Source organism: Pteronotus mesoamericanus, unplaced genomic scaffold (genome assembly GCF_021234165.1).
Source record: "Pteronotus mesoamericanus isolate MK-2021 breed Mesoamerican mustached bat unplaced genomic scaffold, CSHL_Meso_final contig_52, whole genome shotgun sequence".
NCBI classification, from domain to species: domain Eukaryota; kingdom Metazoa; phylum Chordata; class Mammalia; order Chiroptera; family Mormoopidae; genus Pteronotus; species Pteronotus mesoamericanus.
The window spans coordinates 13712818-13739222 of record NW_026555189.1 but is presented as its reverse complement, the minus strand read 5'-3'; the positions used below and the strand labels follow the sequence as shown (position 1 = coordinate 13739222).

Below are 26405 nucleotides of genomic sequence, written 5' to 3'. Positions count from 1 at the left end.
AAATCCTGTCTCCTGCCTGCCTGCCCTCTGGCAGGGGCACGAATGAGCAGAGAGCAGAGGAGGGCAACGGCTGCGGAAACTGAGCAGCGGACAGACAGCTCAGCCCCGCTGGCAACCCAGGCAGCCGGGGGAGGAGGGGATGCCTGCACCAGGAACACTGCCTGTTGGGCGGGCAGAGCCCTCAAGAGAAATGTGAGGTCAGAGGACGAAGCTACAGTCAGGATTTGCCCTGGTTGCTGTCCCTGAAGCGAGAGCATGGCTAGAACGCTCAGATTGCGGGGGGCGGGGGGGCAGGGGGGGAGTGCCTTTTGTCCTAGAGCCACAAGGCTCAAGTGCATGCTCCATGGAAGCTCAGGACCCATGGGAGAAGCCTTTCTGTGGATCCTCAAGGGAAAGGGTACAAAAGAGGTTGGCCCAGAGGCTGGAGGCCAAAGAACAGCCGTAGGTCTTATCACCCAACAAAACAGTAGTTAACAAATATCAGCCAGGTGCCAGCTCTGTGCTGGGTCCCAGCTAGGCACGTAAACCAGACGCAGTCCATGTTCTCAAGGGGCTTATGGGCCAGTGGGGTGGGGGACATTCAATAGACAATTAAACAAGTAGACATATACTAAGTTAATCCACACGAAACTGCCACTTTTGCAGGCCAAACTGGTCAAATATTAAGAATTTCATATTGTTTAATCAACAGAGAGTAGCAATTAAGAATAACAAGGGGCTTGCGCTACCTAGACAGGGTGGTTGGGGAGGGTCAGGAGAGATGACATTTAGAATGGCAGCTGCAAATGAGCAGGAATGGGGAGCCAGCACCTAGGGAGTGGAAGGCAGGTATCAGAACCAGCTCTGCAAGGGAGAGACAGCAGCATCCCAAAGCTGAAAGGAGGAAAAAGCAGTAATGCAGGGGCTGGCAAGGAGAAGGGGACCAGGCACAGCTACCAAGAAGGACGGGCATGGAAGAAGCCAAAGCCTCAGCCTGTAGCCCATTTCCCCAAGACCCTAAAAATTAGCAGCCAAGTGAGCACAGGAATGGAGGGCCCTACGCCTTTCAGGCCTCAGCACTGGGGGCCACCACATCCCCTCCAACTATGTCAGTAAGACAGAGTCTGCTCCCATGAGGGCAAAAGACTGTTTTGAGTGAAACCACAACAAATATCATGCACACTGTGCTACATTGGTTGGTCTAGTCCCTCCAAATCTTCGTTTCCCTCTATCCTCCTACTTTGGCCTGTAGCCCACCAGAGCCCTCCCACCTCTCAGACTGGGTTGGCTTTCGGCCAACAGGATGCTAGGGAATGTGAAGCCGAGGTCCTGAAGAAACAACCCTGTGTTTCCGCTGGTGCTGCTGCCTCCCACCATCACCCTGAGAAGTGAATGCCCAGGTCAGCCTGCTGGTCCCAGAAGAAGGATGACAGGCAAGAGAAAGAGAACTGAGCTACCTCGTCACCCTTGTCACCCTAGACGGCCAACCCCAGACACATCGTGGAGCCCAACCAAGGACCACAGAGCCGCCTGGCCAACCAACCTACATGACGGAGGAATCAGTGCAGAGAGCTATCTGCCGCTGAGGTTTTGTGGTTGTTACACAGCATGAGTGTAGCAACAGATAACCGACATAACTCAATAGGTGCCCGTATCTGTCATTTGGATATACAAGTTCCAATTTCATTTTGAAAAAAGTAGCAAAATATCAATTGTGCAAGCTATGGTACCTTCTATACAGGTTTTCTACAAAAATGTATCTTGCGCTGTGAATTGACCGCTCCATCAACCGTACACGTGATGTCTAAAAGAAAACAAAAAGGATTCACTAACGCAGGGAAAGAGGAGGGGGTCGGGAAGGTTTGAAGGCCTGTCTACGGTCTGTGCTTGAACACAAGAACCTCACCCGAGGCTGCCGTGAGGCTCAGCTGTGATCTCCTTCAGCCTGGACACCTACCACACCCTGAAGCTCGGTGGCCAGTGGCCAGTGCCGCAGTGCGGGGGCTGGGTGCTCAGCAGCAGCAGCCGCCTCTTCTGCAGGAGCGGCGAACCTCACCTGGATTGTGGGTTTGGGGAAGTGCTAGAAAAACTGCCAGGTGCTGTCCAGCAAAGCGGTGTCAAGTGCTAAGGACGGCGATTACTACAGATCTCAATAGGGTGACCCTGCTTACGCAGAGGGATCTGAACGTCCATGGTAGAGCCCGGAGAGGACTGGGGTTCAAATGGCTTTACGGGGACTATGCCATCAGTGCCTCGGGGTCTGGCCTTCTGGGACCCCACAAGGATGCAAGACCTGCCAGCCTTGCCGCTTTCTCTCAGGGCTGTGCAGGGATCACTGCAGCCCTATGGCGACTCTGCCCAGGAGGGAAGGGGACAGCAGTGACATCACCCCTCTGTGGCAGCGTGCTCACGCCCTCCGCAGGTGACCTTTCTGTTTGTCCACAGTGTTCCACTGGGAAGTAGGAGGGGCCTTACCCTTGACACCAAGTGGGGAAACACTGTTCTCACTCAGCATGGTACCCATGCACCCACAGCACCCATGGGACCTGCACCAGCAAATCAGGCGCAGATTCAAATGTATAACCCAGGAATTTCCTGACTCTCTATCCCCCTGGGTGTCCATCTGTCCATCCATCTGCCCTTCTATTTTTCCATCCTCTCCTTACTTATTACTCTCCACGGCCCATCTTTTGCTAGCTCCCCATCCATCCACTTCTCTTTCTGCTCATCTTTCCAAATCTCTCCATCTCTCTTTCTCTCTGCCTCCATCATGGTATGTCCCATTGCTCAGACATAATAGATACATTTCAGGTTTGCAAGTGACTGCCCGCTCAGGAAAGGTAGGGTGAGCAAAGGGAAAAGGTGCCAACCTCCAATCCTCTATCCTGTATCATTTCAACTGACATTTGGGGAGATAGAAATTCATATGGTTCTGCTCATATCTTTTTTCCATTTTTTAAGACACAGATTTGTAGAGGAATGATAGCTATAGTTGTAAGTGTTCAACCCTTGATTAAACTACCAGCCAAGTGGCTGTGTCAGTGTAACTGGCTGTAAGGGATCTCCTTCTTGGAGAGCGTCCAAAGCCAGTCTCTTGGGTTGTACTTACAATTTTGAACCGCAAGTGCCAATCAGGAGCTCCTCAGCCAGCCTTTCTTCTAAGAGGCTCTGCCCCTATTCACGTCCCCACTGATGGAAGTGGCCAGAGCAGCCAGTTAATGCTCTGTGATCTTCCCAAAACCTGAATGGCCAAGGGCTAGGCACCTGACCCAAGCTGAGCCAATCAGATTCTTTCTGTCAAGAATCTGAATCAACATCCAGCCCCTGTGAAGGTGAAAGAGTGAGACTCAAACATGCGAACAAATAAAGCATGCGTTAAAATCACCTGGAGAGCCTGATAAGACACAGATTGCTGGGCCTCATCTCCAGGATTTCTGAGTCAGCTTGTCCTGGATGGGGCCGGAAAATGTGCATTTCTAACAAATTCCCAGGTGCTGCTGCCGCTCCTTGTCCAGGGCCCACAATTTGAGAAGAACTGAGTTAAACGGTGTTGAGCCCACTCATGGTCGGGTCATGAAGACTTAGGGTCACGGTGGTATCATAGCAATTTCTTGACTAGCTGGGGCTGGTGGGTGGGGGTCCTCAGAGAGCTGCAGGAACAGAGACCTTGGCGCAAGATAGCGAGGGCTAAGCAGCGCCGAAGGCCCAGCGAGGCATCCTTGTGAGGGTTCCCTTCCTGGCAATCCCATGACCCTCATTTGAAGAAAATGTTAAGAAGGTTGAAACCAAGCATCTGAAAGGTACCTGAGGACAAGTGTGCTGCTCCAGCATGGTGAGCTGAACGTACGTCTGCAGTGTGAGTCCCCATCGACTGGCATCATTGTACATCAGACCCTGCAGAAGAGAAAACGCAGCGATTTACTTTAAAGTGCTCTTTCTATAGAACCATGGTCATTTTGGTCATTGATAGCCATCTCATAAGACCTATGTGGGCCTGAACTAGGGCCAGACATAAATCCAGGATGGTCACAGAGCCCTCAAGATGGAGTAGGCAGAGACAGACACTGGAGCGCTTATAGGACAGCCTAGTACCAGCTGTAGTAGGAGCCAGGGAACATTCATTCAGTCATTCAATAAATGTTCCTTGAGCCCTGGATTCTATTCTCTATCCAGCAGCCAAAGTAAGCCCAGTAAAGCTAAATCAGTTCTTGGCAATCCCCTGCTGATAACCTTCCAGTGACGCCTACTGCACTCAAAATGAAATCCAAAGCCCTTACCAAGGCCCACAGAGCACCAGGCGGTCACTTCCATCTTCTCTCGTCCCCTACCATTCTTCCTCTGGCTCAGTGAACTTCCGGCTACACAATCCTCCTCACTGTCCCCCAAATCCCCGAGCACCTCAGGGCCTCTGCATCTGCTGTGCCCTCTGTCTCAATGCTCTTCCTCCAGGTATGTGCATTGCTCCCTCCCTCACTTTGTTTAGCTGTCTGCTCAAATGTCACCTAATTAGAGACATCTTCCCCAGCTATCCTGTCTGAACTAGAAGCCCCACCCCACCACCCTCTACCGCCAGGAGATATAAAACATTTCACGCTCCAGATTCCACTTGCTGATGGTCTTACTCTGCTCTCTTCCACATTTTTTATTTTTTTTCTTGGTGCTAATGAAACTCCATCTCTGCATTGAAAACTGCAGGCTCCTAACTCGGGGTAAAAGAAAAATCTCAGAAAGTTTATGAGACACACTCCCTCTTGTCTGATGGCTGCAGAAACAAACATCTTTCTGCATCAGAAAGCCAATTCAGATAATGGTGAATTGAAACCTTTCATAAAACTACAAATCTTAATCTTCTGTCCGGAGTGGAAAATTGTGTAAAAATATCTAAGTCTATTTTTTATTACAAAACTGTCCTTGGAAATGCTCTTTGTATCAAGGCTACTCAGACTTCTGGGATTGGAACTGTGTCCTGTAAAATGTCCCCACCTCCAACCCCTAACATATGCAACTCTAGTAGTCTTGCTCAATACTCCAGCCCTGGCTCCTCCCTGTTTCCTAGAGAATGAGAATGTTTCTGAGGCTTTTCTGTTTTGCTCAAGGAGAAAGACTGGCATTCCATCCTCTCCCACATGCATAGGGGTGAAAATTCTTTTCTTGTCTCTGGGATTCTTTATTCAAAGACTCCGAGAGTTTCTGCCTTATTAAAATAGTATCTATTTACCTGCTTTAGATTTCTTCACAGCTCTAATCACTCACTACCTGCTATATCATACATTTAATTGTCTTCTGCTTCCCCACACTGGAATATTAGGGCCAGGAAAGCAGAAGCAGGCAAAAATTATTGGTTGAATGAATGACTGAACAAGCACCTACTAAGTGCTCAGCAGTGTGCTACGTCCCAGCATACAACAGTGAGCCAAATCAGATATGGGATCACTGACAGGAGGTTCTTGGGCTCTGTACATGCGCAGGCAAGCCTCCAAGATCCTTGACCTTGGAACATCTATGTGCTGCCATTTTCCATTTGTCCCCTCCCTCTCCTCCTCCAGCCAAGCTAAGAGCGAGGAAATGCCTGGGAAGGTGGCAGGCCCAGGCACCAGCACCACCATCCCCAGGCACTTAGGAGGAAGCTGGCGGTTCACACAGGAAACAACACACTCACAAGAGGATTATGGCCACGGACATTTCTCCATTTAGACACAGGCTCCGGGAACACCTGCAAGGAAAGAAAACATCAAAGAGCTGCTGTTCCTCCACCCTGAGCTCTATGAAAGCATCTAAGTGTTTTGGGAGGTAGGGGGAGAAAGGATCAAAATTTGGGCACTCAGGATGAGCCAAAACGGCTGAGCTACCCTCTGTGTGAGGCGACAATTCCACCTAAACATGGCTTCCTCCTGTGATTTCCAGAAATGACCCAACAAGAATTCTATCCATTCCTCCATACAAGTCTATGCACAGGCCATCTCTCTGGCTGCCGTGGGAGTTCCCCAAGGCAAGGTAGGTTCTCTCATCCCTCCTCTGAGTGCTGCAGCCCAGCCCTTGCTGCCACCGCGTCCTGCTGGGCAGGGAGGGGAGAGAAGCCAAGGGAGAAGCTAATTCAGGCACTTCGGGCTGTGGCTTGAAGCCCAGCTTCTCTACCTGGCACTCTTCCATCACCTCGGCAGCTTGCTCTGCCTCCATTCTTTCCTGATCTCTGCACTGGGCACAGTGACACCTAAGAGTCCTGTTTCCTTAGTACACTCCCCACACAGCTGTGCAGGTACGTACTGGAAAGGATTTAAATGGTGTCCTGGGGCCAAGATTTTGAGAGTACCCTAATCCATCTGGGGGCCTTCAAGTGCATGTGAGCAGGCACCACAGGTCATGAGACCAAAGGAAAGCAATGAACAAAACCCTTGAAGCGTAACCTCTCCCAACTTTTTACACTTCTGTGCTTTGCTCATGTTATTCCTTCTGTCCAGTAGGCCAACCTCAATTCATTCCACATCAACTTTCATTACATGGAAAACTCCTATGCATCCTTCAAAATCCAGTTCAAATACCCCTTCCTCTGTGAATCATTCACTGCCTCTCCCAACCCTCCTCTCCTTCTTCTGGGTCTTCAGCACTCCGCTCCTGTCCCCTGAGTGGCATATGCTGCACCATTCAGACCAGGCCTTGACCCTCCATCTGTGGACGCTGTCACTCAACAAGCATTTATTGAGCACCCACTGTGCCAGATGCCATGGTACGTACCCAGAATAGCAAGAGCAAAACCACCCAGGCCTGTCTTCGTGGAACTTTAAACTAACTGGAGGAAGCAGATAATCACAGAAATCAACATATATTCTCATACCTGAGAACTAATATAAAATAGGGGCAGAGAAGAGAGAAGAGCCTACACCAGGGAGGATAACCTAGTTGGGGAGGTGAGAAAGACTGAACTGGGATTGGGAGGCTACGTGGTTTTCCTCCAACAAAGGTCATCTTCACACCTTAGAAGAACCAAACAAGAGCATGGCCCCCGGAGCCAGACAGCTGGACTGGGATCTGGCTCCACCACTCGCCATGTGAGTGCAGCCAAGTAATTTAACCTCGCTGAGTCTCAGTTTCCTCCTCTGCAGCTGAGGTAATAATAGCACCTATCTTTTTTTTTTGTTTTAAGATTTTATTTATTTATTTTTGGAGAGGGGAAGGGAGGGAGAAAGGAAGGGAGAAAAACATCAATGTGTGGTTGCATTTCACAAGCTCCCTGCTGGGGACCTGGCCTGCAATCCAGGCATGTGCCTTAAACTGGGAATTGAACTGGCGACCCTTTGGTTCGCAGGTCTGCGTTCAATCCACCGAGCCACACCAGCCAGGGCTAGTACCTATCTTATACGGACTACTTTCATAAAGATGAGATCAGTTAGATAATATAATGAAGCCTCAACACAGTGCCTGGCATACAGTAACATCCTCGTTAGATGTTAACTGTGAGTTCTGTTGTTATTTTTGTTGTTCATTGGCTCCAAGGTCTTCAGTGAGAATACAAGTATAGTGGACCCTTGAACAACACAGGTTTGAACTATGTGGGTCTACTAATACACAGATTTTTTTTTCCCAATAAATACCTATAGTGTTTTCAATCTGTGGTTGGAAGTCTATGGATGTGGAGGGTTGACTGTATGCATGATCTATGCCATTTTATATAGGGGAATTGAGCATCTTGCAGGTTTGGCATCCATGGAAGGTCTTGGAACCAATGCCTCACAGACGCCAAAGGTCAAGTTTTGGGGCTGTGAAATGTTATACATAATTTTGGACGGCATGGGGTCAGCACCCCTAATTCCCATGTTGTTCAAGGGTCAACTATACTTCTAAAGTGCCAACCAGAGTGACACCGCTCAGGCAGGTGTATCAGGAGTCCCCAGGACCTTCGCCTCCCTAGGTTTGGCAACTCACTGGGAGGACTAAGAGCGTACAGTATATAATGGTACTCAGAGCTAAGGTTTATTACAGTACGAGGGTACAAAGCAAAATCGGCAAAGCAAAAAGGTGATGGAGCGAAGTGGGGAGGACACCAGGCACAAGCTTCCAAGGGGCCTTTCCCAAGGGAGTCACACAGGCACGCTTGATTCCCCCAGCAGCGAGCTGTGACGACATGTGCGAAGTGGTGTCTGCCAGGGAAGCTGCGCTGAAGCCTGGGGGTTCAGGGCTTTCACTGCGGCTCGCTCACGCAGGCAGCCTCTGACACACGGAGGAAAATTCCGGACTCCTTGGAATGAATCAGGTGTCCAGAAGAAGCCATACTGTTTGCACAGTTCAAACACAGGGAGCCACACCTATTAGTTAGGAAATGGGCAGCTCCCAGAATCTAAGCTGCCACAGGCCAACCCAGAGCTGACCTTGGAACTAGCCGCTCTGAGGACGGCAGCCTCCGTCCTGATGTTTCATTCTTTTCTGCATGGCAGGACATGAACACAAGCAAGACAAGGGCTAAACAGTGCTAACCATTTTTATCAAATCATATATATGTTAATACAAGTAAAAACAGGAAAGAGGGAAAGCAAATGGCTCTAAAGGTATGGAAATTATAGGATGTGCAGTAACAAAAAAGGCCATAAATGGAAAACATTATACCCCTAAAATTTACAAAGCAAAAGGGTCAGGTGATGGTCTTGGTGTAGAGATTATTCTTAAATATCTATGAGGTGAATTTTGGTGGCGGGGCTGTAGATACACTAGAAGTTATGTTAACTGGCTGTGTATATAGCACCGTAACACTGCAGCCATCCTCAGCGGGCTGACTTCTTTCACATGTAAACTCTCCCTAAGCAGGCTGTGAGGAGCTCTGGACCTGCACTGTCCAATACAGCGGCCATGAGCCACACGGAGCTATTACAAAGTCGAAATAAAACTAGTCCAAATCGAGATACGCTGTAAACACAAAACACAATGTAGACTTCAAAGACGTACTATGAAAAACAGAATAGAATACCTCATTGAAGATTTTTATATTGATGACCTGTTGACATGATAATACCTGGAGTATATTATGTTAAATAAAATGTTCTTTTGGGGTTTTTTAGCAATGCTATTAGAAATTTTACATTCCATGTGTGGCCTGCATTTGTGGCTCGCATTACATTTCTACTGGACAGGGCTGACCCACACCCCCCGTAAATTACTCTGTCAAGCTTACGCAGGCTCCTTCAAACCTGTTGCGGAGGCCGTACCTCAATGTCTGCTGTGTGGGAGAAGAACTCCAAGCATGTCGTCTTCCCGCTGGCAATATTGCCCTCAACACAGATCTGGCAAAAGACAAATGCATGTTAGAGTCAGAAATCAAGCACTGGCAGGAATAGCAGGGAAGAATTTCTAAAGAGGGGCTCAGGTAAACAGCACAATGGGTTCAGTCCTAGACTTCAATGTGTACACAAAAAATCCCTCCACAGGAAACCCCCAAGGTCCCACTGTTAGTGGTAAACAAACGGACCGTCCCCTTCAGTGGCAGGCTCCGGGCCCGCCCTGGACACTGCTCTCCAGGACAGACCCACCCTATGTCAACCCCTAGACCACAGGAGTCGTCCTCAGCTACCCTAGCTCTGCCCTCCCCTAGCTCACCCCCTCATACTATTAGACTTTAGGCCCACGAGTCCTGCTTTCTTAACTTCTAAAGGCTTTGAGATTAGAAAACACACACATGTTCTCTAAAACCTAACTCACAACTCAATCCTTTGTGCAGAAAAATGTGCTCAGTCCTGCACTGGAAGATACTGGGGCAGCAGAGAAGGACCTGGTGGAGCACCTTGTTGCAAGCCAGGCCCTCCCAGGGGTAACGTACACCATTACCACATCTGACCTCACCGGCACCTGCAAAGTGCGCCCTAACACTTCCACAGAGAGAAAAATGAGGCTTGAAGAAGGGAATAAAGCAGGGAGGACAGCTTGAACCGACACTCTCCTCACACTAACTGCACTGGGGAGAGACTGCCCTGAAGGGAGGGGCCCCAGAGAGCCACCTGGGATTTACCTATAACCACAACCAAGGTCCTCCTACAAGTACCTCATTGGAGGGGATGTATTTGAGGCAAAAGGTTTCAGTATATATGCTAGAATCACCTGGGAGCTTTTAAAAATCTATACAAGGAAGCCACAACCCAGACCAATTACAGTACAATCTCTCAGATGGGACTCAGGCCCAAAGCTTTCCAGGTAACTTCAACATGCAGAAGGGTGGGGCACCACTGGTCTGTAGACACCCAGCCTCAGAAGCCCCAGAGGATCACCCAGACCCTCCGAATCAGACTCTGAGTTGGGGCCCTCATACCTGCTGCCCAGCAGTCCTGACACGGCTCTGCTCCGCCAGGCAATGCTGGTCACTTTGGTTCCAGCAGATCACAAGAGAAAATGGGCCGTTCCACATAAGAAAGAAGACAAACTGGCCCTTGAGAAGACATATGAGATGTCCCTGGGGGCACACGCAGTCAGGGAAGAACCCATTCTGCTGCACAGTGGCCCTTACATTCAGACTGGAGGCACCCAGAGAGGTGTGGGCCACGTAGGTGACTTGCCCAAGATACCAGGCCTAGCAGGAGAAAGAGTTGGAACTCACACGCAGGCAGGGCAGACCTCTTCTCATGACCCCAGTGGAGCCTCAGTCACACCCTACATAAAACATGAGGTCACAGCTTGCCCCGCCTCCTATAAACTCTGTCCGTTGGCTGTGAAGGTTTCCTCCTGCCTTGACCGTAACAGGTACCCAGGAGAGCTGGATAACCACACTTCCAACAGATGCCAGGCCACCTCCAATCCCAGCTCCCTGCCAGCTCACTCTTTTGGAACTCGAGACTATAAAATGAACCCAAGGGAGGGCACGAAAGGGAGAATCTCATTAGGGCACTAGCAGATTTGATTTTTCATTGTTTTTCTTTCAAGGAAACAACTCTTTTTCCTAACTATTTAAAAAGAGCTCACTCAAACATCATTCTGCACAGGCTTTGTTTCTTTTCTGTTAACTACAAGAAACATTTTGTTCAGATGAGAACTTCTTTGAAAAATACTTGGTCCAATTCCCACCATGAAATCCTAAAAGTTGATAAATCTAAGGCCTTTGATTAATAACTGGTTTTCCCAGTAGAGCAGGCAAAGCATGAAGAATCTCAAAAGGTTCCCTTGTCATAGAGGAGAAAAAGAGGAGCCAAGTGAAGGAAGTCTTTAATTTTTCTTAAAAGTAATATCTAAAAATATTATAAGCGGAGTGCATGCCCATAGAAAAAATTTCATAAAGTAGAAAGTACCTATACTCCACTACTCAGAGATAAACATCATTACATTTCAGCATGTTTCAGACAAGTATCATTTTCTAGACACGTTCCACATCTTTGAGAGTCTTTCAACTGCTCATTGAAGGCCTATTATGTGCCAAGCACTGTGGACTCAGGAGCCAGTCCCAGCACCCACGAAGCACACCAGTGTGAAGATGGGAAGGAAGTAATAGGTTACAAAAAAAGAAGTTTACCACGCTGTGGGAGCATGGGGCCAGCCTGGGCCCCCTCTCTGTGATGTGCCAATGTTTACTTCTACTTTCCTCGTCTATTAGACTTTGATTTCAACTTCCTGGGACTATACTTAACACTGCGATGCATGACCTAGACTTATTTTTAAAAAACATTATTTAATTTTTCCTGAAAATAAAAGTTAAGCATTCTCATAGTAGGGAGAAAAGAGAAAAATAAAAATCACTCACAATTCCAGAGATAAACACCATTCAGATGTTCAATCAGAACCAAGCTTTCCAGACGCAAACAGACCCGGGCTCCAAAGCTCCACAAGAACCAAAATGTACAGGGTCTGGTACAAAGAGCTCCCCTTTTTTATTACAGAATTTTTTATTATAAAATCATAAGCGTGTAATTCTGTAACGTAACAATATCATACTCAAGCACACCATATGACATTTTAGGTGAAATGTTCAAATTAAAACTATAAACTATTGCACCCATATCATTACCCTACCAACCATACTCAAGCAGGCCTTACTTTCGTCAGACCCTGTATATATATTGTCCAATTAAAGACCCTGAGTATATTCAGTAAAAAGGAAACTTGCCCAAATGTCCAACAACTGGTAAAGAGACAAAGTGTGGTACATCCACACAATGAAATACTATTTGGCAATGAAAAGGAATGAAGTACTAATACATGCTACAATGTGCATGCATCTCAAAAACACGCTGAGTGAAAGAAGCTAGACCCAAAAGACCAAATGCTATAGAATTCCATCTTATAGGAAATGTTCAGAAAAGGCAAATCTAAGGACAGGAAGTACATTAGCGGTGGGTGGGGGAGTGACTGCAAATGGGCAGGAGAGGCTTCTTTTCCTAGTGATAGAAATGTTCTAAAATTAGACTGTGGTGATGTTGCACAACTCTGCAAATTTACTAAAATTCACTCAATTATACACTTAAAATGAGTGAATTTGGGAGTATTTAAATTAAACTCAATACAGCTATTAAAAAAAAAAAACCCGTTTGATTTCCTTTAACATTCAAAGAACTAAGGGAAGACTCCTCACCCCCAAAATTCTCCCCCTCTCATTCCAACCCACTGTTAATACTCCCCAATTTTCCCTTTACCAGACTAAGAATTTCTGCAACAGTCTGTAATAGTTCTTTCCTGTTTTTTTCCTGCAGAAAGTTTATATATTATTTCATTTGAATCATGCTTCATATGTTTTCATCCTTGGGTTATTTTTTTTTAATCTTACATAATGAGTATCTTTCCAGGTCATTAATTATTTTTCAAAAACATGATTCTGAATGGGTGAATAATAGTCCATTATAAAAGATATCGCATGGCCCGGGGCGGGGCGGGGCGGGGCGGGTCTGAAGCCCAAGGAGGGAGAGAGAACTCCCTTTCCCTGGAGATCCTCTGGTATTTCTGGGTTGTTTTGGGGGGGGGGGGGTTGGTGTTTTTTTTTTACTATGTGAATAGTCCTTTACTCCCCTCCTGGAAAAAAATTTTTTCTATATGGAAAGAGCACAGAAAAAAGGGACTTACCACTGACTTTTTCTCTTTTTCATTTTCTTTATCTTTATCTACAAAAGAAAATCTATATTTAAACTCAGTTTTAAATGAATCACTCTTCTGTGTCCTGATTTGCTAAACCACCACAAAAACAGTAATTTTTACGCTCTCTCCTTGACCTAAAACTGTTTTCCATTGACACCTGGGACCTTCCATTGACACCAGGGAGTGGGCCAGAGAGAGACTAACCCACTTCAGCTGTCGGTCTGCCTTTGTGTGACGCTGTGCAACTGCTGCCTGCGTCCTGTTGGCACAACTGGGCCTCCGCTGTGCTCAGCTTTTTCACACATAGTATGTTATACTTTCCATCCTCCACACATTTCATATCTATGATCCAGCAAGTAAAAAACACGAAGTGGTGTCCACTCTCAGCTCAAGGGTAAGAGCTGGCGGTGGTCATGCGTTTTGGCTCAGGACTCAGGTTTCTCCTCTAGGCCCAAGGCTGAGAGCGAGTCCCACCCAACTGCCCGAGGCCCAAGAACGTGGCTGTAACAGTGATTCCTGTTTCTGGAGGGGAGGGCCTCCACCAGCTATGGGAGAGGTAGAGCATCCAGCCTCAACTCCCCACCACTCGCTGGGGGCTGTTTATCTGCAGCTCCCAGCCTCCATCTCCTCCAAGGCCAAAGGAATCATACCAAGAGATGGACTGGGGACCGGAGCAGTCCCCGCGCATGAGGAGTGGGGTTCTTTCTGCTGTTTAGAGGGCTTCCTAACTCCGAACAAGTGACGGCCCGGAGCCCCAGGGCCTCACTGGCTCGCTGCCGGATTGTATTTGGGGTGCGCGCCTGTGGCCGTCCCCACCCCTCCCCGCAGCCACCAGGAGTAATACCCTACGCCTCCGAGGAGGAGCTTCGGGTTCTGGCCTGTCCGAGGAGCCCAGGGAGGGAAGTAGGGCGGATGCAGCTGAACGCTGAAAAGTGAGCCATATCCGGTCGCCAGCAAGGCGGTACCCAGAGACACGTTACCCTGAGGCCAGGCCCCGCGTGGCGCCCCGCTCATTCTGCGGCCCCAGGCGGGGCTCCCGAAACCCTCCCGGCACAGTCTCCGGGCAGCCCAGCTCCGCAGCGGCCTTAGAAGCATGGCCCCGCAGACAGATCCGGCGGGTCCGTCCCTCCTTCCTGTGCGAGTCAGCGCGACTCAGTAGAACCGCCCGCTGTGCCTGGCCAGCTTCTACGCCCCGCCTCCATTCCCGCGTCGGCTTCGGCTGGACGCCTACTGGGGCCTGGCTCTTAAAGAGACCCGGTTGCATTTCACTCCATCCCAAAGAAAGAAAATAATTCCAGACGAGGGGTTCGCTGTTTGCAGCCAGGAAATTTTCCCGGTAACTGGGAGCTGGCAGAAGGAACCCATGACTTGGCAAGACTGGAGGATGGATGGCCAATAATGCCAGCAACTGACTGGTTAGTAATTATTGGAGATTACTTAATTGAGCACCTGTTCTAGCTAGGCACGTGGCACATACTCACCCTGTCATTTATTCTTCCCAAGAACAGATATTGTCACTCCCGTTCTCTGAGCTGGGCTGATCATCAGAAACTTAGGCAAGTTGTTTAAATGATCAGAAGCGTTCATTATGTAGTGGTGGTGGAATTCAAGCCCATCTACCTTGCTTCACAGCCTGTGTTCACTCCTCTTAACTTTGACATATCCAGATTCTGAGCTGTAAATGCACTAGATCCCTCAGGAAGGTGTTAAAAAACAAGACTACAACAAAGAATCCTAAAATTTGTATGGAACTACAAAAAATTCCAAATAGCTCCCTGATTTCAAACTATATACTACAAAGCTACAGTAATTCAAACAGTATGATACTGGCATGAAAACAGACCCATAGATCAATGGAATAGAATAAAGAGCCCAGAAATAACCGATGCATATATGGTCAGTTACTCTATGTCAAATACGGCAAGAATGTAAAATTGGGGAAAGACAGTCTCTCCAGTAAATGGTGCTGGGAAAATTGAACATTTACATGCAAAAGAATGACATTGACTATCTTACACCATATACAAAAATAAATTCAAAATGAATTAAAGATTTGAATGTAAGACCTGAAACCATAAAACACCTAGAAGAAAATATAAGCAGTAACCTCTTTGACATCTCTCTTGGAAATATTAAACCAGTTGCCACAGATAAGGGCAACAAAAGGAAAAATAAACAAATGGAATTACATCAAATTTAAATGATTTTGCACAGTGAAGGAAACCATCAACAAAACGAAAGGCAGCCTATGGAATGGGAGAAGATGTTTGCAAATTATACATACAATAATGGTTTAGTATCCAAAAAATATGAAGAATGTGTACAACTTACTATCAAAAAATAAACAACCTGATTAAAAAATGGTCAGAGTAATTGAATAGATATTTTTCCAAAGAAGAGCTACAAATGGCTAAGGGGCACATGAAAAGAAGCTGAACATTATTGATAACCAAGGAAATATAAATCAAAACCACAAGGAGATATCACTTTGCACCTGTCAGAATGGCCTATTATCAAAAACACAAGAAATAATAAGCATTGGTGAGGATGTGAAAGAAAGGAAACCCTTGTACATTGCTGGTGGGAATGTAAAATGATGCAGCCACTATGGAAAACCATATAAAAGTTCTTCAAAAAATTAAAAATAGAACTACCATATGATGCAGCAATCCACTTCTGGGTATTTACATGAAAAAACACTAATTTGAAAAGTTATATGCACTGCTATGTTCATTGCAGCATTATTTACAATAGCAAAGATATGAAAGCAACCTACGTGTCCATCAACAATCGATGGTAAAAAGATTTTATACACACACACACACACACACACACGAATATTACTCAACTGTAAAAAAGAATTAAATCTTGTCATTGGTGAGAGCATGAATGGACCTAGAGGGTATTACGCTAAGTGAAGTAAGTTGGACACAGAAAGACAAATGCAATATATTTCACTTACAGGTGGAATATAAAATAAATGAACAAACAAAACACAAACAGACTCACAGACACAACAAACAAGCAGGTGCTTACCAGAGGGGAAAGGAGTTGGGGGAGAGGGACAGATGAAACAGGTGAAGGGGAAGAAGACATACAAACTTCCAGTTATAAAATAGACAAGTCATGGGGATGGAATGTAGCATAGGGAATGTTGTCAAAAATACTGTAATAACTTTGTATGGTAACAGATGGTAACTAGACTTTTATCATGGGGATGATTTCATAATACATATAAATATCAAATCACTATGAAATACACCTGAAATTAATAGGATATTATATGTCAATAAAACAAAAGCAAGACAACAGGCACAAACTGGAATCGCTTATGCTAAGCCCCACATCATCAAACCAAGACTTAGCTTAATTATGCTTCTGGCTCTCCCAGAAATGAAATCTGATAGACCTATGTCATCCCCTAAAGGAAAGGAGCCTTACAATAACCAGCTGGCTTTTTTTTTTTTTTTTTTTTTTTTTTTTGCCTCGTGTAACTTCCTTGTTCCTGCTCCCTTCTGCCTGTAAGTCTTCCATTGTGTACAAATCCGAGGAGCTCCCTTCTACCTGCTACACTGGATGCTGCCCAATTCAAATAGATTTTAAAGATTTTAAAACATTTTTTTAAAAAGATTTTATTTATTTTTAGCAAAAGGGAAGGGAGAGAAACATCAATGTGTGAGAGAAGCACATTGATTGGTTGCCTCTCACTCGCGCCCCCACTGGGGATGGCCCCCAACCCAGGCCCATGCCATGATTGGGAATGGAACCAGTGACCCTTGATTTGTGGGAGGGCCCCCAACCAACTGAGCCACACTGGTCAGGGCTCAGATAAACTCCTAAACTTTTTAATATTGGACAGACAAATAGAGGGTGGGGAGGAAGCCTGTAAAACCCATCCATAGTCAGGTAGCAAAAAATTAGCCCAGGTGTGAGGTAGATGAAGCCCAGGTCCCATAACATAAGCTACTGAAGTAAGGAACAGTGACTGCATGTGCGTGCCTGCCCCAGAGCTTGGGTGGAGGGGTTTCCCAGCTCTCCCAAGGACGGCAAGATGCTATAAGTCACCTGGTGGGCACAGAAAAGGAAGTTATTTGCGAGAGGGGTCACTCAGTCTCTGTAACCTGTTACCTGACCTGCAAGCCTGCCTTGTGTTTCCTGTAATGTCTGCCACAGACCTATCACATGGCAGGTCTGTGCCCTCCATGACCAAACTTCAGGATAAAGTTCAAAAATTTCTGCAAGTGATTTGAGATGAGGCTATTGGAGGGACCTGCTGATCGGATTTGACTGAATGAAACGGACTGAAGCTGAGATGGGCAGGATACAAGAGGTCTGAATGGCAGGGGGTGATGGCCAAATTATCCAAGATGGAATTTAAATCACAAAAGAGGAGCCATATGCTCTGGGTGGTGCGGCTCAGTTGGTTGGAGCATGGGTCTATAATCCGAAGAGCTGTGGGTTCGATTTCCGCTCAGGGTGCCTACAATCCCAGGCTGGGAGCATATGGGAGGCTACCAATCCATGTTTCTGTCTCTCCCTCTCTCTCTAAAAGTAATTTTAAAAAATGTCCTAGGGCGAGAATAAAAATAAAATAAAATAAATAAAAAATAAAAGAAGCCACATATACTTCACATCCCTAAAAAGAAAGGCTCCAAGATGGTGGCTATGGCTTCATAGGAGCCCTAGGGAAAAACACGAATTGAACTGAGTACCTGAAGGGCCACAGGCTGTTCTATGGAAGAATACGCACCAGTGTTGGGAGGCCACAATACAAATACGCAGAACAAACAGGCTCACAAACCCTGACCGTGATCCGCTAAGGGCAAGGGTAGGGTATGAGGCCCAAGCCATTAGTTCAGACTACACATATTCTGTATCTACCATGCGCCAGACCCTGGGGACACTGCAGGGAGAGCAGCACACTGGTGAGTCCCTGTTCTTGTGCAATTTATATTCTTAAGGTATGTACATACCAGCTAGTGATAAATGCTATGAGGAGAGAGTGATGGTGGCTACTCCAGGCAGAGTAACCAAGCAGGCAGCATTTGAGGTGTCCAGAGTCGGGGGTGGCAGGACAGCCATTCCTGGAGCGCTTTCGGAGGGGAAGGTTACGGTGGAGAGCTGGGGAGCAGTTGTCTTTGGCCTGGCAGGGCGGGTTGGAGCGGTGCAAACAGACGCGGGGGGGGGGGGGGGGGGGGGCGCTACCAACTCCAGCGGCCCTCTGAGGGACACCAGCCTGGGGCGCATGCGTAATTGTGTGGGCAGCTGGAACATGCGCAAGTGCGCGTGAGGGTGGGAAGGGAAAGCCCAGCTGGCAGGGAGGGGTAGGGTGCGAGGCTGCTGCGGCCGTTGCAGCAGACGCGGGAGGCCAGGTGGAGCAGTGTGCGGCGGAGGGACGCTGAAGGGCTGCCAGTGCAGCTGCTGGGTCTGTGGGCGCGATGCCGGCCCAGAAGCTGAAGCATCGCCCTTTCTGCTTCAGCGTGAAAGGCCATGTGAAGATGCTGCGGCTGGTGAGGGCCAGCTGCAGGGTGGAGGCGGTGTGCAAGAGCTATCACGGGCAGTGAGAGGACTATAAAGTAAGAAGTAGAATGCCCTGTCCTCTCTTGCAACTTTGTATTCATCAAGGTCGCCCTAGAGGCAAGGGATTTCTCTCTGAACCCAAGGGAAGGAGAGAAATAAGGCACTGTCCTCACTTTCAGGGACTTCACACAATCAGGAAGCAAAATCAGCACATTTACTTGAATGGCCTACAGCTGGACCCAAAACCAGGTACCCAGGTTAGCAGGTGAGGTAGCTGCAGTTGTACCACTCAGAAGCCGACAAGACAAGAAGACAAGATAAGGTGGATGCTGTGTTTACTTACAAAAAGTCAGAAGTGCCCCAGCTCAAGGCTGATACAGCCCAGAGCCAAGACTATGCATGGAATTGCTGGTTCCTGGAGCCTCCTACCCACCAGGGGCATGAAAGTCAGCTCTGAGCAGGCATTTGAGGATAATGAATCATCGTTTAGCGAAAGGTGACCTGCCTAGTTAGAGAAGTGGCAACTACCACAGGAGAATATGCTGAAGGAATTTAAGAGAAAGAGGGAAGGAAAATATAATTTTTAAATGTTAAAGAAGTGACATATGGGAGAGGGGTGGAAATAGTTCAAAGTTACAGGGAAGCAGTTCTGGTTAATCTGAGGAAGAATTTTATATTGGGAAAGTTCCCAAAATTAAATGGCCACTTGAGAAGGTAGTACATTCCCAGAAAGCAAAAGTAACAGGCATAGATAAGCACGTAGTGAGGATGTTGCAGATAAGTAAATAAACAGCTTCTGCCACACATACACACACACGTCTCTACATTTTAGTCATGCCTCCTTTAGATGTATGTGGCAGAAACTGGTTTATTTAGCTATCTTAGAAATGATCATTTTTACAGCTTAAACTTATATTCAATAATCATTGATAAATCATGTTTTTTTTTTCTTACAGGCACTAACTGTTACATCTATGACCTTTTTTATCATCTCACAAGCCCCTGAACCATACATTGTTATCACTGGATTTGAAGTCACCGTTATTTTCTTTTTCATAATTTTATATATGCTCAGACTTGATCGATTAATGAACTGTATATTTTGGCCTTTGCTTGTAAGTGTTGTTTCATTATTAAAATTAACTACTTTTTCCTGCCATAGTGAGACATTTTAATAAACTCTATTCTTTAGTTTCCTTTAGCCAGTAAGGAATCTCTGATAGGCTTAGGAAGAAGGGACTCAACCCACTGCTAACGGGCTCTGTATTGTCCCTCGGGAAGATTCTCGGGGAACCAGGGCAGTCACAGGGCATAAATTCTCCTCTGAGCTCCATCTACAAGTAGATATGGCTGACCTTTCTGTTAGGAGAATTCAACTAACTGTAGGCTTTCTAAAAAATTTAAAGATCATGATTAATTATAGAATATTGTTAACCTTTCCCTCTCTTTTAAATATATGTTGATATGGCCTCAAAATTGGGGGATGGAGACAGAGGCAGATACACAGTATCTGTATCTTGCACACCCCTGATCACTAAATGGAAAATTAAAGTAACTTGGGAGGTGCAATAAAGCACACAATTGCCTTACTGAAAAATGTCTGCAATCATTAATACGGAGCATTTTTTAACTCATCCCGTAGGGCCTTCTTTAGTAGCATATGGATTCCATCTGCTATATTCACAGCATTAGGAATAACTGCTCAGTGGAGTGCCCCAGTGGTTCTGTAAACTGTCAAAATAGGCACGTTGAAGATATTAAAGTGTATACAGTTCTTCAACCTGGACAATAAGCTGGTTCTAGGAGTGAGTGACTTCAATTCTCTCTCCTCTTTCATGTCTCATCCCAGCACCCTGTCTCCATAGATCTCCCTCGAAAGACCCTCTGCTGCGCCTGTCTCATCCTCTCACAGTGCTGACATCCAAGCTGATAACCTCTATTAAAGAAGGAGGGCTTTAGAGCCATTCTCAAACCATAAACATGCCTTAGCGTGGTACCTTCTGGAACCACCTTTGAAGGCCAAAGATGAGCATTTCAGGCTAATTACAAGCTGAGAAACCCCAAAAGGGTAAAGTTTGGAATTAGAAAGCATCTTCATAGCACCTCTCCAAAATCCTACTTGATCTACACTTGAGAGCTGGGCCTGACTGGAGGGAAGTCTAGGAGAAGCGATAACAAAGCCTTCGTCCTTTGGCCCTCAGAAAATGTAACATCATTTAGTGGCAAAAAGGCCTACTCTAAATTATTCTGAGGATGATGATGAACGTGGTCCACATCTTTTTAATCCTGTACTCAAACAGTTGGATAGGTGCTCTTCATACTCTGCTTTTCCAAGGTTAATAGAACAACACAAGTTAGCATTTATTTCTCTCTAAACTAATAATTCTCTGGAGCTTCTTACATGTAATAAACTTGGAGCCCTAAATTTAACAGAATACACTGAGAGGGAGAGCGGACTATGTGTAGCATATTTAAAGTAGTGTCTAAATCTCTGAAGATCAAATTTTGCTGATATTGTAACCTTTTAGAGATGCCGCTATGTGGTCAACTAAGTTATTATTCCATTACGAAACCTATATTCCTCTCTGCTCTTGATCTAACAAAATCATTTATTCAACAAGTGTTAAATTATCTGCTAATCCCAGATTCCGTAATAGTTGTGTTGTTTTTGTTTTTGTTTTAATAAGACAAAACACAAATCTTGTACCTGAGGAACTTTCGGTAAAGCCAGGAAGAAAGACAGACGAGCAACTTGGTGTAGTAGGTGCTGAGAGACGTACACCCAGGGTGACGTAGAGCCACCCAGCCAGGGAAGGAGACCAAATCATAGCAGGCTCTCCTGAAGAAAACCATGCCTGAGCTGAGGGCTGAAGGATGAAAAGTAGTCAGCAGACTGATAACGGGGATGAAAGGGTTTTCATGGTTGAAGGAGCAGTGTACGTGAGGGTGCAGGGGGAGAAAAAGCATGACCCTCAAAAATCTGTAGGTGGTTCTGCGTGGCTGGAATACTGAGTTGTGGAGAAGAGAGGGGGCAAGAGAGGCCTGAGAAGCAGCAGGAGGTCAAGAGCATGCAAGGCTTTGTTGGCCCTGAGTTTTAGCCCAAAGGCCGCTGGAAGCTTCTGCAAGATTAGGTAGGAGAGTGACATGATCAGCTTACAGTTTTAGGAGATGGCAGTGGTGGCAGGGTCAGTAATGGCTTGAAGGTGAACAAAACTAAAGGTAGGTCTGAGAGATCACTTAAAAGTCTATTACCATAACCCAAGCATGAAATTGACAAAGGCCTTGAACTAAGGCTATAACAGTAGCTGGAGAGAAAGGGGATGTTAATGAGGTGGAACGGATAACACTGAGTAACCAAGGAGAATCAAGGATACCTGCCATTTAAACGACAATCTTGAGAGGGAAATGAGATAGGAAGTATAGGAGGAAGAAAAGGGGTTTTTTATTAAGATTTTATTTATTTTTAGAGAGAGGGGAAGGGAGGGAGAAAGAGAGGGAGAGAAACATCAATGTGTCGTTGCCTCTCACATGCTCCCTACAGGAGACCTGGCCCGCAACCCAGGCATGTGCCCTGACTGGGAATCTAACTGGCGACTCTGGGTCGCGGGCCAGCACTCAGTACCCTGAGCCATCTCAGCCAGGGCAGGAGGAAGAATAGTTTTAAGGAAGGACCAGGGAGAGTGGTTCGTAATTAGTTCAGTTTGAGAAATACTAGGTTTTAGTTGCATGTGGGAAATTCAGATGGAAATGTCTAGAACAGATGTGAAGCTCAGGAGCTGCAGCTTTGGGAGTCATCACATCACCTTGTGATGGACATACGCTCTGGGACTGGCCTAAATGGCTCAGAGGGCATGTAGAGCAGCTGAAGGTAAAACTAGGAAATACCAGCATATGCGGTGAAAAGGAGGAGTGGCCAGAGAAAAGCAAGGGAGGACCCGAGGGAGACCCATGTGCCAGGGCAGGTGCATCCTTCTTTTTCCTGTGGCTCTCTGCACAATCTGGACCACATTTATCCAGAGCGACTCATATACACACACCCAAATCACTCACAGGACTCAGGGCCCTGTCTGAAGTAGAAGTATTGTCTGTTGCCTTGAAGCACAGCAAAAATATCCAGCACCAAGGGGCATTAACGTAGGACAGGTAATCTTTGTATCTCCTGCAAGTAAGTTTTTTTCTTCCTAAGTGTATCTAATCTTGGCCTGTCTCCATTGACCCTCTTTCTTAGTTTCTTTTTAATAACTACTTTTTTAAGTTACCAGAGTTTTGAAGTTTGATATTTCTATGTTGACGATTCCTGTCTACGGTTATCTGCAAGCATCCATAAACCATTCCAGAGTAAAGACGATTTACCTTTCCTACACTACATATCCATTTCAAATGTAAGCTGCACCTCTTAAAGCCAAAGGTCAGAAAGAAAATGCTTCATTTCAAAAAATCATTAAATGAATGAGCTACATCATCACAAATAATAGCATAATTGGCCAACTGCTGCCTATAGATGTGTGGGAGTTTCTTCCTGAAAATTAGCACTTTCTCCTAAGTTTGCACTGCTTTTAGTTTTAGTAATTGTGTTTTAGTAACATTATAAATTTGTTTGATTTACAGCATAGACTACTTTACACTTGTATTATTACAACTGAGCATCCAGACTTCCCAGTGTACCTACTATTCTACCTTAAACCTTCCACATATTACATTATCCACTCCTAACCAGATGAGTTCTCCCTCCAACTACATTTAAGCCGAAAAAAAGAATGAGCCCGTTAAGTAGTTCAATGATTGATGGATTATAGGTTGAGGACTACTAGGCGTCCTTGTAGCCCAAACATAACATAGGTATTATTTTACTGTGGCAGTTTGGTTTCCTAAAAGATAAACAATAAATTTGTTTAATAAAATGGAACTTTTAAAAGCTTTAGGGAGCTCTTTTTTTTTTTTTTTTTTTTTTTTTTTGTGAAGCTGACCGTTCCATTATGTGTTTTCAGGATATCATCAACTCACTGGTAACAGCAATCTTCATGATAATCGTATCGGTGTTGGCACTGATACCAGAAACCACGACATTTACAGTCCTTGGAGGGGTAAGTGGAGGCCCTGTGGCTTCTTCCTTTAGGGTTGATCAGAATTCAAATTATCTAGAGAATAGATTCAAGAGCAGAAAACTATACTGTATTCATCCTTGGGTCTTCTAGGCCAAGATACAGTACCCAGTGGCTTAATACTTTTTTTGTATGAATACATGCCCTGATTAACATGAAGGAACATGATTTCACACTAAAACTGAGGGTAACCAAATAAAGACACTCCTATATGTTTCTCATAGGTATATAGGGCTAGACTAGACCAAGAAAACCTCAACTGAGAAAGGCTACTGGAATTAGTTACAATACTTAGCTCTCAGAAACTTGATGGGAAGCAAAAATACCATGAATGAGTTGCATAGCTCTCCCTTAAAAAAAAAAAAAAAACACTTGTTAAGGTGAGACATACTATTCTGAGCTCAGGTATCTCTTGCCTAGATCCTTCTTCAAAGGAAATACAATGTCTCATGACAAGGGAATGGTGGTGGGAAGCCGTGTGACTAAAGGATTATTTTGTACACTGCTTGATGAGACGACAATCAGTTCAATCAGATTTTATCCTGGAAAACAAGCCAAAATTAAAAAAGCGTTGAGGTAATGTAGTTGAAATAGTCCCATTTGATATTCTTCTGAGGTTTCTTATAGGAGGTCCAAAATCATTTGGCTTTTCTAGGTTCTGATCTGGAGAAGTGAATTAGAAAGTTCTTCAATGAATCTCCCTCCTACTTCCTTGTCTTTTCATAGCATGGATCACTTAGAACTGACCACTCTCAGACAGCCATGTATGTCAGAATCCATGGCTTTTCATCTCCCCTATTAGGCCCTAAGCAACTTCATGAGGGATGGGAATTACTCTAGAAATGAAATAGCACTGTAAAACCAATTTCCCCCAGTTGTCTTTAAGATCCTTTAACCTCTACTGTGGAGAAAGAGGGACCATGCATAGGATTTACTTGCATTGACTTATTCATTCATTCACTCATTCTTTAAGTGCACCTTAGTAGGCTCTTAGGCTACTAAGTAGTACGCTGACAAAGTATAGATCTATGCTCTCCAGTGTGGTAGCCACTGGTCACATGTGGCTACTGAGTACTGGAAATGTATGTGACTGGTCTGTATTGAAATGAGCTATACATGTAAAATACACACTGAATTTCAAAGACTTACTACACACACACATAAGGATGTATAGTATTTCATGAATAACTTTGTTATACTGATAACATGTTAAAATAATATTTTGGATATATAGGGCTAAATAAAATATATGATGAAAATTAATTTCACTAATTTTTCTTTATTTTTTAATGTGGCTATTAGAAAATTTTAAATTAATTATGCAGCTTACTGACATTGGTGACTCACATTGTACTTCTTTTGGATGGCACTGGATTAGAAAATGAGCCCTGTCCTCAGGTTGCTTAGAGCCTAATGCAGGAAACGGAAGTGCAACAGCTGTACGTAAGCTGTTGACAAGAGTACTGGGCAACAGAAAAGAGAAAGCAACTACTCTCTGGCAGTGGAATCAAAGTTTGCCAGGAATAGAGGGAAAAGCAGGGAAGGTTCCAGGTGGAAGAACCAGCAACGTGCAGAGTACCAGAGTCATGAAAGGATGAGTAGGAGGTACTTAGTGTGGTCAGAACCTAGGAAGCCACGCTTGAGATCCAGGGTGGAAAAGAAGCCGTGTCTGGAGCCAAAAAGCCAGACTTCCAGGCCTTTAAATGGAGCTGAACAAATAGCATGCAGGGAACAACATCCCCCTTCTCCAGCCCAGGCAGCAGTTCTGAAAGAGCCAGCAGGGTACCTGAAGTCTATGTCCTAGTTTATTCCCTTTATGTTAATTTTATTTTCCTAAGGCTTATTTGGAGTCCCACCCCTTACGTGGACGTAGCCCAGCCTTTGAGAGTTCCCCTTGCGCTATTTTATCACTCCAGGTCTCCAAGGTTTTCATCACAGCTGCTATTGCCATGGTTTAATCTTGAGCTGGTGCTAACTTGGACCCTTTCTCCAGTAGAGTTTGCAATGGGCGAGTCAACCTGTTGAACACTGGAGATATAAATGTTGACTGACAACTGCTCATAAACATCAGCAGACCTTTAAATGATACATTGCAGGAGCAAGTCCAGAGATCCAGACAAGTATTTATTTCAGAGCCCACACCAATTCGATCTTATTTCTGTTCACTAAATGACCTTTTCACTTTCTCTAGGCAGGTACTGGGAAAGCACGGGAGTGAGAATGAAATGGCCCCTGAGGTCTCTCCCCAAGTTTAGTTCTAGGTGGCTCCGCAGTGAGCTACCCCAGTACCCTGGCAGGAGAGGAGACAGTGGGCAGACCCCTTTTAATTAATTAATTAATTAATTAAAAATTACATTTAAAACAAAAACCAAAACTGTGTGAAAGACGGAAGTCCAGATCACAGCAGTGACACTGTGCCTTTGTTCCCAGGTGTTCGGACTTCTGGTGGTGGTGTGCTGCATTGCCGACGGGGTTCTCATGTGCAGGAAGCTTCTATTTAATCCAAGTGGTCCTTATCAGAAAAAAGCTGTTCATGAAAAAATATAAGTTTTGTACTTTTATATTCTTTTTTTAGTATTAAACGTATCTCTTTACGCTTCCCTATGACTTCTGCAGTTGTTCTCATTTTAATCTCAATACGGGGGTTGGAGGAAGAGATTTAGGAATTCTGAGCCCAGTGTTCACTTGTGCTGTAACTTGCACGGAAGCGCTGCATGCAAGCGCCGGAGGGTATCAGGTGGGTTTTCCGCTCCTGGGCCTGGGTGGCAGAGA

The 26405-nt window shown here is 45.5% G+C and overlaps 2 protein-coding genes across 4 annotated transcripts in view; one reads left to right on the top strand and one right to left on the bottom strand.

The window, feature by feature from the left end:
* Positions 1-26405, bottom strand: part of TK2 (thymidine kinase 2) — a 72260-nt gene that overhangs the window by 14939 nt on the left and 30916 nt on the right. The window contains exons 1-6 of one of the 3 annotated variants that reach the window (XM_054579352.1): positions 13992-14161; positions 13000-13037; positions 9174-9248; positions 5639-5692; positions 3784-3873; positions 1710-1783 (exon numbers count right to left, since the gene is read on the bottom strand). In XM_054579352.1, coding sequence (XP_054435327.1) covers positions 1710-1783; positions 3784-3873; positions 5639-5692; positions 9174-9248; positions 13000-13037; positions 13992-14106 — 446 coding nt within the window. In that variant the 5' untranslated portion in view covers positions 14107-14161. Of the gene's footprint in view, positions 1-1709; positions 1784-3783; positions 3874-5638; positions 5693-9173; positions 9249-12999; positions 13038-13991; positions 14162-17984; positions 18040-26405 lie in introns of those variants that run through there. The other 2 variants (XM_054579353.1, XM_054579355.1) reach the window with 2 other exon arrangements.
* On the top strand, positions 18450-26180 carry CKLF (chemokine like factor). Its single transcript, XM_054579356.1, has 4 exons — positions 18450-18521; positions 19488-19646; positions 23520-23615; positions 26064-26180. The coding sequence occupies exons 1-4, from the start codon at positions 18450-18452 to the stop codon at positions 26178-26180; spliced, it is 444 nt and encodes a 147-aa protein (XP_054435331.1).